General features: G+C 35.9%; 1 protein-coding gene across 1 annotated transcript in view; it reads left to right on the top strand.

The window, feature by feature from the left end:
• The window catches only part of LOC107711563 (arf-GAP with Rho-GAP domain, ANK repeat and PH domain-containing protein 2-like), a 122222-nt gene extending 113111 nt beyond the window's left edge, over positions 1–9111 (top strand). Inside the window, exons 30-33 of the mRNA XM_016516552.1 lie at positions 4608–4643; positions 4889–4952; positions 8182–8304; positions 8598–9111. Of these exons, the coding sequence (XP_016372038.1) occupies positions 4608–4643; positions 4889–4952; positions 8182–8304; positions 8598–8918 (544 nt within the window). The 3' untranslated portion in view covers positions 8919–9111. The remainder of the gene's footprint in view (positions 1–4607; positions 4644–4888; positions 4953–8181; positions 8305–8597) is intronic.
• The last annotated feature ends 2875 nt before the right edge of the window (positions 9112–11986 follow it).

Raw genomic sequence — 11986 nt, 5'->3', positions numbered from 1 at the left:
ATTCGCATTCTTCGCATTCGGGAGGGAGACGAGTGGAAGACGGCTTTCTCAACAACGTCAGGGCACTATGTTATGCCGTTTATGCCGTTCGGCCTGGTAAACAGTCCTTCAGTCTTCCAAGCTTTCATTAACGATGTTTTCCGGGACATGCTGAATCAGGGGGTCATAGTCTATATTGATGATATCTTGATCTATTCGGATACCCTGGACTCACATGTGCAGCACGTGCGGGCAGTTCATCAGAGGCTCATTGACAACCAGCTATATGCCAAGATTGAGAAATGTGAGTTCCACCAGACAGTTACCTCTTTTCTTGGTTACATCATTAGCGCTGAGGGGGTAGCTATGGATGACAGGAAGGTACAGTCTGTGCTCAACTGGCCTCAACCGACGACTGTAAAGGAACTCCAGCGCTTCTTGGGCTTTGCAAATTTCTATAGACGTTTCATTCGTGACTTCAGCTCCATTGCAGCACCTCTCACCTCCATGCTAAAAGGAAATAAACGACGTCTACTCTGGTCACCATCTGCCACCATGGCATTTCAACAATTAAAGGAACGCTTCACCTCCGCGCCCATTCTTCACCATCCTGACCCTGAAGTAGAGTTCTTTGTGGAGGTGGATGCATCCAACACAGGCATCGGAGCCATACTCTCTCAGCGTCAGGGTAATCCTCCCAAACTCTTCCCCTGTGCCTTCTATTCTCGGAGACTCAACTCTGCTGAGCAGAACTATGATGTAGGAGATCGGGAACTTCTAGCCATGAAAGCAGCCTTGGAGGAATGGCGTCACTGGTTGGAGGGGGCCAAACTTCCCTTTGTTGTTCTGACTGATCACCGCAACCTCGAGTACCTCAGATCGGCCAAACGACTCAATCCACGGCAGGCAAGATGGTCCCTATTTTTCACTCGTTTCAATTTCAAAGTAACCTATCGTCCTGGCTCAAAAAATTCAAAGGCAGATGCTCTCTCCAGGCAGTTCGAATCAGCTCAGATCCCTCCTTCCAAGGAACCCATAATCCCCTCTAACCTCATTCTCGCTCCTTTCCAATGGGACATTATGACAGAAATTGCAGAGGCCCAGATCAGTGAACCCCCTCCGCCAGAATGTTCTCCTGATCGTACCTATGTTCCTACTAGCCTTCGTCATCGTGTGATGCAATGGGTCCATAACTCCCCCAGCGCAGGTCACCCCGGGATTACAGCCACCATTCAACTCATCTCCAACCGGTTCTGGTGGTCCACTCTCCAGGCATTTTTTTTTTTTTGCTAATGATCATTTATTCTCAATTTTCCTTGTGAATGTATCCACAGCATGATTCTTGCAATAGCATTTACCCTTAAATGGCTTTCAATCTGTTTTTAACATTATTTTATTTTAATGTTAATTTGAGGTATTGACATGCATTTTGCTTTTGTTCATTTGAGGATGTTTCTTCAACTATAGGCACTTTTCCCTGGTCTAGAAAATGAACTCTCTCAAATTACATTTCCACACTCTCATATTTACTTTGTCTACTAACAAATCCCAACAGTGGACATACAGTATATGCATCACAGGAACAGTCATGAACATTTCTACCACATTTCAAATGGTGTATTTTGTTTGATAACATTCTGTGGTGGAAATTACATTTTACACATTTTTGGAGCCTGCACATGACATGCAGGGAAAAGGCCCAAGATAATGTGGTCATTAATTAAGTGGCCATAATTTAGCTAAATTAAAACAAGGGAACAAATGAATACATCATGGCCACAATTTAACTAAAACAAATGAATAATATGTGGCCACAAATTAGTAAGTTGTGGGAACGAATTTGTGGCCACGATTTAACTAAATTAAAACAAGAAAACAAAATAATTAATACAACGTAGACATGTTTTTTCTAAAACAAGGGAATGGTTTGATCAAATGTGGCCATGATTTAAATAAAATAAATTCATACTTGGCCACAAATTAACAAGCCATGACAACAAATTCTTATTATTTTTTTCGCATGTCATGTCACTGGCTCTCTTCTAAGGCTAATTTCATAGATTGATTTTTATTTTTTTGCAACCATTAGTAAACACAATTTGGTAATGTTTTCACACTTATGGCAAAATGACTTTACCGCTTAATTGGAAAACAAAACAAAATGTGATATGAATTTATCACATGTAATATTTTCATCTCAGTCAAGCTGTCACAAGTCAGGCCTCTGTGGTTCTCTCCGACTGCCTCCGGAGGGCACCCTCTCCTGAGTACTAGCGTTCTTGGACTTGGACATTTCCCATACACCCCGTACCTGGGACTGATTACTGGCACAGGTGTTTCCCCTTAGCTTCCCCATTTAAGCAGCATCCAGACTCTTAGTTTTCGCGAAGTCTTGTTTTGCCACGGCTAACATCTCTGAGCGTTTATCCCCTGTCTTTTTGATCTCTCGTGTATTACCTTGGACTGTTCATCCTAATGTGATTCTCTGCCGCCTGCCCCGACCCTCGCTCTGTTACTGTTTGCTCTCCTGGATTGCCCCTGTTGTTCCTGACGCTGGTGATTGATTACTGCCTGTTTGACTCTGCCATTTATTTTAATAAAAGCTGCAAATGGATCCGCACGCCTCTGACCCCTCATTACACAAGCTCTTCACTGACACTAGCCTGGTTTCCGTTACAGATTTGCGCAAAACCTTTGCGATATTTTCTAAATGTCGATAAAAAACTATTGCGAAAATGGCGCGTTTCCATCAACCAATGTTATGCGACTAAAACGTAATTTTTTCCTCTCACGCTGCTCTACCTATACTGTTCAGAACTGTGCTCATCGATGTGACAATTTGTCTCTGGCCAAGCATTTCATCCATTAGGTTGAAATACTTTAATTTTATTTTCCATTTCCCACCAGCACCACTTTTGCAGAGGTTTCTCTTTTCTTAAATAAAAAAAAGCTTTCCATTTGGAGCGTAATATTTGCCATGGTTTCTGGAAGCCTTTGTTTCTCATATCTGCTCCGATAAATTGTGGAATTTCTTTGTTGTTTAGAATCCAGTATTCCCGTAATTCTTTTGGCTTTTATGAGTTTAATAAAGAAATCTGTCCCATCTTCTTTCCAAACAAACTGCACCATCTTTAAAGAATGATCATGTGATTTTTACATACAACAGGTGACCTATAAATGTGAAAAAATTGCAGTTTTGGGAAACATTCCTTTTTCGAATTGCCTGAAAATACACCTCATGCCAGCGATATACGTGTTTATTTGCGAAATTGGTGTGTTTCCATTAGGCGTATTTTCAATTTGCAATTTCAGTTTGCACAGTTTGAAGGGTAATGGAAACGCAACTATTGTTGTCTCCTTGGTACACAGGTACAATAACTTTTGATGAAACTTATATAAGCAAAAGTATTTGTTGTGTTGTGATGTCAAAAGTGGGAGACCGTTGTAATAATTTATATAAATAATATAAATGGTTATATTAATATGTACTAAATGGTTTATTTTATTGTTTCATGAGATAAAGTTTTAAAATCGTATTTTTGTACTGGGTTTTCAGAGTAAAGGCATAAAATGAATATATAAAAGGCAATAAAAAAAAATTATAATAATAATAAAAAAAAAACACCAGGGACAAAGTGCCAGAGGTTGAAGAAACATATTTTGATGCTCATTACGTGACCAGTTGTGTGAAAATAACAGCTGTTTGTCAGCCACAGTGATTAAAGTGCTATGTGCGAGGTTTAGAGTACACTGTAAATAGGTTGCTGTAAATTTTACAGTAACTTACTGGCAGCGTGTTTCTCGGTTTAACTAAGGTTTATTTCGTCTAATATAGGTGACCTTAACTTACTCACCAGTCGATGTTATCAGCCTTTTGGCGGCATTCCGGCCGTCAGTCAGAAAAAAAGGCTCCAACTCCCGACATGAAAAATGACACGATGAATAATGTTAGTTTGCTGTTAACAAGTGAAAACATCTTAAAATATCGCAGTTTTGCATAAAACAGAAATAATATACTATCCTTTTTGTCCAGTTAACGGTATTTCTCTTTTGTCCTTTTATGGCCAGATTGGCCACTTCAACCAAACAGTCAAAATAGAAATCTCCCTTGCCATTGGTCAGTTTTTCGCGGGCAAGTTCACTACTGTAAATTGATTTACAGTAGTGAGGAAATACAGTAGTGACCGTATATTTCCCCATAATCCTTTGCTGGTTACAGTAAAATACTGTATACACATTTTACAGTATCTTACTGTACATATTACAGTAAACTACTGTTCAAATTACAAAAATCAGTTACAGTGTATGAACCATGAATTGAATAAATTAACGAGAACTAGGTTAGCAAAAAAGTTACATCTCTAAGAGTGTAAAGTATAGCAGGACATGTAAAGATGATAAAATTATCTTACACAAACAAAATAGGTCATCTTTTCTATTATGCTCATCAGCTAGCTATGAAAGTTAAGCTGAATTTAGCACTTTAGAGGTTCTCAAGGGTCAGACTGTGTGTGCAGCCATCAGGAAAAGCTGAATATTGCTGTACATTGATGTGGAGAACCTGAATGAAATGCTGTGAAACTAATGGAATACTTTTTGTTGTTGTTTTTCTGACTAATTTTCAACAGTTGGGGATTTACTGTTTATACTGAAAAGCAGCAGTGGTAAGTGCAATTAACTCTGTTCTTAATTGCACAGTCAATCACACCCTTCAGCACGGTTTTCAGGAAAAACTTTGATCTGGAACTGAATAATAGATTCTTTTTTTTTTTATATTTCAGCCTGAAACTTGCTAAGGTTTTGCACAGCGTAGTACTTGAGCTACAGAACTGCATGACTGAATTTCAAATAGGACACTTTGAGTGCTTCAGTGTTCTGAATATATGCCTTTGCGTCCTCCCTGAAAAAGGTATTTCTGCTGTAAAGGGAATGATTCTCAGCAGGACTGGGTCACCTCCATTATCAGAGTGAAGGTGAGCTTTCTTCATTTTCTAAGTGCTCATAATGTGCAGTTAACATTATAAAAAATCTCTTTACATGCCCATTTGTAACAATGTCATTTTTAGATGGATACTGTTCCACATCTGGAACTTAGTTGCCGCTTATTTCGAATTTAACAACCAAAAATTAGGCATTTTTCATAAATCCATAAAGTTCCATGATATTACTGTTTTTTTTTTCTTTTTGGAGTAGAAAGTACCTTGTAAATACCATAGTACATGAATATGGAGAACATTGTATTACAATCTAATACCATTGCAGTACTTCATTGTGAAAAAGTGAATCAAATGTGTACTTGTAGTGTACTTCAAATTTTAAAGGTAAATTTTTTTTAAAAATGCACTTGCAGATAATGTTAATAAAATAAAGGCCACTTAGGTGTTACATTACATTTAAATCATGGGTTTTAATAATCTTTTTTTATCCGGCTTTAATGAAGTACACTTATTTTAATGAGTTGACTAACTTTCTAAAGAATATGTAAAGTACTTGATTATATTATAACTGTAGTGTGTTATTCAGTATTACATGTAAAGTTAATATATTTCAAATGGACTAAATTGGGTTATACTTTATTTTAAGGTGTCCTTGTTACAGTGTAATTATACATTTAAGTACTGAGTAATATTAATTAACTACATGTACTTACTATATGGTTAGGATTAGGGTTTGGCGTAGGGTTACGTGCATGTAATTATGCATAATTAATTGTTATTATAATAGTAAGTACATGTAACGTGTAACAAGGACACCTTAAAATAAAGTGTTACCCTAAATTGCAGCTTCATTATTACAAATGTGTAATTACAAGTATAACTAAATACAACACATACATGTTTCAATAGAAGTATATTTAGTGTTATATTAGTTTTCCATCAATGACTGCCAGTACACTTGGCATTAAACTTAACCATAACCATATTTAAAAAAAAAACAGGGGTAATTATGAAATTACATAAAGATGTCCATAACTGGGTCAAAATAGCACTCTAAAGTTCAGCTGCATTTCATGTAAATTTAAAATGTATTACATTTTCATCTAATTGCAATTAATATGCTGTTAAATATCCAAAAACATCACATTCTTTTCACACGTAAGTCTCTCAGTGTTCTATTATTTCCGTCATTGCTATTATTAGTATTCACAAGTGTACTTCTCTTTCATTAGGGCCATGATACCCCTATAGTCCTTTATTTTAACGATGCATTTCCTTTTTCCCAGAGAAAGTGGTTTAGATGAAAACTAGCCCTAAGAATTGAGGGAATGTTTTCAAGGTCATCCTTCATGAGTATAAATCACATTATCCGGAAAGGTCTTTTAGCTGAAATAAGGTCATGCAGACTGCCTCAATAACACTGGTTCCAGAAGACTCTTCTTTAGACAAGCCGGGCGCTACTACACACAGAGGGCCTGACTCAGCTGATTCACTGCTAATAACTTAAACCAAAGGCAAGAGATGGCAGCGAAGTACTGTAGTAGATGATTTAGCCATTGTTTAGATCCCTCCTCCAATCCTCTAACCCTCTCAGATTTTTCCTTCCCCTCTCTACGGTCTTAATGCCTCATCCTTATCTACTTCCCACAGGTTCACTATTTTCATTGTCAAGGTTTATTCTTGCTTTTGTGGCTTTGAACTGATACGAGGAAGAAAAATAAAGCAGTTTGGTTTTTATTTTTTTTCCTATTCTGGGAAGGTGGGCGCAGAGATGTGCTGCAGGGATTTTCAAGCGGCAGAGTAAACGAGGAGTGGAGGGCATGTACCATAATTCAGTGTACATATTTTTGTGTCTCATTATTACATATACTAAAAGTAATAATCCATGCAGGTAGATTAATTGATACTCTGTGCACTGAGACTCTTCTAGCCTCTCGCTGCTTCCATTTCACCCAGCATTCTGCTTGGCATGGTTTCCATAGAAACTGGCGAGCAGTGCTGGGTAGGTAAAGGAACAAGCTTATGAGACCTTCTGCTGCTAAAATGAGGATGTAGACGTGAAGAACAACTCAAAGGCCATAAAGTCACAGTGGAAAGTATGAGCTGTCTTAGTGAGTGTTTAGCTCAGGAATAGGTCCAGAATGTTCCAGCACATTTGTTCCTACATCATTAAGGTCAAAAAGTTAGTGTTAGTTAGAGCTGCTCGAGAATATATGGAAGTTTTAAGTATTTCACTTGCCTGAGACTTGAAGCTTAAAAAATAAGGGACATTTTTTGTATGAAACTATTTCTTCCAAAGTTCCCACTGTCATGGAAAATATCAAAATATCAGGCAAAAGTCTGACTTCCAGGCCTAGAAATGTCATGAAAATTCATAAAATCATAGTCAATATAATTGCAGTGCTTGTAAGGCAGTACTGTAATGATATTCCTCAAACATTATTATAAGGGAGTTTACTAAATAATTTCAGCATTTAATGTGTTGTTTTTGTAAACTTGTAACTTTTATGAGTTCGAAAATCTAGAATGCTTAGCATTCAAAAGGATGTGATGATTTTATATATTTTAAAATGTAATTTATTCCTGATGGCAAAGCTGATTTTTTAGCAGCTATTACTCCAGTATTCAGTGTCACATGATCCTTCAGAAATTATTCTAATATGTTGATTTGGTGCACAATAGACATTTCATATTATTTTCTGTGTTGAAAACAATTGTGCTGCTAAATATTTCTTTGGAAACCATTATACTTTTTTGTCAGGATTCTTTGAAGGATAGAAATGTGAAATTACATTTATTTGAAATGGAAATCTTTTGTAACATTATAAATGTCTTTCGTGTCACTTTTGATCAATGATTATTAATGTACCGATCTTAATAAATGTATTAATTTCTTTAAAAAAAGCAACCCAAACTTTTGTACAGTAGTGTAGACATTATGACAAGTTTCTGTACTTTTGCTGTCTTGCAGACATTGGTATTTCCTTTTAAAATTGTGTTCAGCATGGTGGGCCGCATTTGAATTCGTGACGGGCCGCGCGTTGAGAACCACTGCCTTAAGGTTTTCTTTAGTAATGTTCACCTGTAAAATATTTGATTGGCTAGAAATTGCCCTCTCTGTTCCTTTTAGCTCAAACAGTAAAGCATGACTCTAGCATCAACAAGATCATGGGAATGATTCCTGCATAGACTGAAAAAATAATGTGATGTAAGTTGATTAAGATAAAAGCATCTTGCAAAAGCTTAAACGTAAATGTGTTTGCAGCATGACGGTGACTTATGGCCTAGGGACCTAAAGCAGAGCGCTTTGTTACCTTATAACCTGAGCAGAGGAAGAACATCCACTTACAGCACTGCAAAGACCAGCACAGCCAAACACCAGAGAGAGGTCAGCACTAAACCTGCTCTACACTCACATAAATGTCACAAATACTCAAAAAGCCTTTTCATTTAATGTTGTTTAATGAATGTTTTGCTTCATTGAACGCCTCTAAAGACCAGCACAGTGTGCAGTAGATCAGCCTTGATCTCCATCTTTGTTGTCAGTTGAACCATATCCATGTCAACTTGTCCAGAAAAAAATGGTTGTTGGAATTGGGCATCAAGTTTATTCACTGCATACAAAACAGCCTTTGAGTCCTATAGCCATGAATGTCCATGTACTTTCCCCCCGTTCTGCAGGCTAAAGGGAAGTCAGTCGTCAGTACAGGTTCAAATAGACAAAACCAAATGACCACAGATGAGTTCAACCAACAGGACTCGATGCATAAATTGGCCAGCGGTGAAGGAACTCTGTGTGTCTCGGGGCTTGAAATGGTGATTGATGAGACACTCCAGTCTTCCCGTAGACTATCAATTCAACAAGACCCCAGCGCTCTCAGCCAGCTATCACAAAAGAAAGCTGTGGTGCCCAGCAGAAGTGGGCAGTTGCCACAAAACCTCATTAATGAACTAAATACTGTTCTCAACAAAACAGGGCACTCTCCGAAAGAAGGCAATTAAGAGTGACAGAGACCGAAAGACAAGAGTCTTGTCTGTTGCACTTCCATTGTGCATGAGGGGAAAAAAAGACCCACAAAAATCAACCCACAAAGCACTGTTGCCTCTCAGTAAAGAAGTCAGACATACTGCAATTTTGATCGAGTGTTTAACATAGAGGGACATGGAGAGTTAGTACACGCTTAAGAAAAATGGTTCTTCGGCTAATTAATATTAGTATATTTACATAATATCAGTATTATTATATTATTATTTTATATATTTATATTATTTTATATATTTATTTAAACAGTTTTTTTTTTTTACACCTTTATCTACCTGGTCGTATAATATCTTGTAACCTCTATTAGTGTTTTACAACAACAGCATGTTATATGAATTAGGTACTTTTTTATTGATGTGAAATTGTAGCAAAAATGTCAGTGCTCTAAACAACAAGTATTAGCTGAATATATTAATAAATGACAATTGACAAAGTCATGCCATCATTGCGCTAATGTTTTTTTGTGACTGGGTATGTTTATGCATAAACCCAATAACTCAAACATTCTAACAATATGGATTATAAATTCAGTATCTCTATTAATGAATTTCCTCAGCTTAACAGAGTTGCTCACACTTGCATGTGACCAAAAAACTAAAAAAGAAAAAGAAAAGAACATGTTACTAGAATATGAACTAGTTACAATTTTAAAGTTAAATTTGTATTCAAATTTAAGAATTAACTAATTTACTTGTTGAGAGTGTAGACCACGGTTGTCAAACTCAATTCCTGGAGGGCCGGAGCCCTGCAGAGTTTAGATTCAACCCTAATTAAACCCACTTGATCCAACTAATCAAGTCCTTCAGGCTTATTCCAAAACTACATGGTAAGTGTGTTGGAGCAGGATTGGAACAAAACTCTGCAGGGCTCCGGCCCTCCAGGAATTGAGTTTGACACCCCTGGTGTAGACTAGACAGTCTGTTTAGATGAAATGTTGAACTCCAGAAAATCAATAATGAGGCGACTTTGACAGTTTCAGATTTGAAAAACAAAAAACTCTATAACAAAGAACTGTTTCAGCATAAAAGGGTTCTTTAGGATGCTATGGTTCTAAATAGAACCATTACCTACATGTAAAGAACCTTAAAAGAACCATCTTTTTTAGAGTGTACATAAATGTTTAGACTGAGGTACACTGGTGAGTCAAACATGGATGTAAAGACTTTGTTTTGTGCACACCTTCAACTCTTTGCCATAGGTTGCATTAAGCCATTATCCTTCAATTTAGAATAATATAATTCAGTATTATTGAACATTAGTGATTGTTTTAGGCTTGGTAACATGCATTTCCCTCTTCATTCTCACATCTGTTTTTATTCTAGATGAGGTTGAAAAAGACTACTAGACAATGATGTTCCAATATCATCTTAAATCTTCATATTTTGAAACTGGTTGTTCTGAGATGAGTGGAATGGTAACAGTTTGCACAAAGGTTCAGTATATTTGCATTCAAGTTGGCATGAAATGAAATGTTACCCTATTTTCTCAATGCTTACAGTTGATCTTATTGTGAACGATTCATTCAAGTTTTTTTTTTTTTTGACTGTATAATTTTTTATTAAAATATCATCAATTAATCTTCCAGTGAAGCAACGGTTGGTTATACATTCATAGTTGGATGTAAATCACAATATTGAAGAAAGGATCTAGCGCTGCTACTGTTACATCATAACATTAATCTATTAGGTAACATGAACAGTGAGCAATACGTTTACCATATTGTAGGTTAATGTTCATTTCTACATATTTTAACATATTTGTAACATTTCAAGCTACATTCATTAACATTAATGTATTATGAACAAACATGAAATAACTATGAACAGTTGTAATGTATGTTTATAACTCAACACTAAAAGGCTGTAAAAATGTTAGTTCATGATAGCTAATGCATTGGCTAATGTTAACAAATTGAACCTTATTGCAAAGTAATCTTACAAGAAGTAATTTTAGTTCAGTTCAACTCTTTTTGGTTCTATTTGGATCATTTTAATAGTGATGTGCTTCAAGATCTACCAAGCATCTTTTTGACTTAGAGAATTGTGTGTCCTTTCATAGTTGGGTACAAAAATAGCGCTGCTGTTTTCCCTCATTCACATTCCTCTTTTTTTTCATGCCAGCAGAGGTTGAAGACATGACCAGACAATGGTGCTCCAATTGCATTGATCTGTTTAGAACTTATCAAACCTCCATGTAATGAAAGTGGTTGTTCAGAATGGAGCTGAATTAGTCCTAATGGTCTACCACGTGTTTTTTTCAAGAGAATCTTGTGCCTATTTATAGTTGGATACAAAACTTACCCACCATTCCAAACACTCCAAAGTTGTTGAATAATGCATAATAGAATGAGTACGAGCATACACATTGAATATTGTCACCCAGTTTGATATTAAATATTTATAGTTGAAACTTTATGTAGATTATGAATCACTTAACAGCCATCTGCATCTCATGGTCGTTTTTAAAATGGTAATCATGCTCTCTGTCTGTCATCAAAACATGTAACATACTAAAGTCTGTGTGACATGTCAATAAAGTTAAATGGTTCATATAGTACACTACTATTCAAAAGTTTGTGGTTGGTAAGATTATTTTATTTTTAAAGAAGTCTTCTATGCTCACCAATGCTGCATATATATGATTAAAAAAACGTAAAAACAGTAATATTGTTAAATAGTATTACAATGTAAGATAACTGTTCTCTATTTTAATATATTAATTTATTTACTAAAACTTAAAACCACAAAACTTAACTGAAATAAAATGAAATTCTTATTTTATTTTCACTCATTTCCAAGGCAACATTTCTCATTTTTATTTAGCTTAACTTACTGAAATAACTAAAACTAATATAAAAATTAATAAAAACTATAAAGACATGTTTAAAAACAATAAAAATGACATAAAACACAACTAAATTACTAACACTTTAACTCAAATTAGCATGAACAAATTTCAAAAGAACAGCATTTATAAATAATGGAAAACATTATGCGTGACTTTGACTCACAAAGGAAGGTCGCTGTGT

This window comes from Sinocyclocheilus rhinocerous, unplaced genomic scaffold (genome assembly GCF_001515625.1).
Source record: "Sinocyclocheilus rhinocerous isolate Xijiao unplaced genomic scaffold, SAMN03320098_v1.1 scaffold837, whole genome shotgun sequence".
Classification (NCBI taxonomy): domain Eukaryota; kingdom Metazoa; phylum Chordata; class Actinopteri; order Cypriniformes; family Cyprinidae; genus Sinocyclocheilus; species Sinocyclocheilus rhinocerous.
Note: the sequence above shows the minus strand (reverse complement) of the source record. Positions and strands in the feature narration are given on the sequence as shown.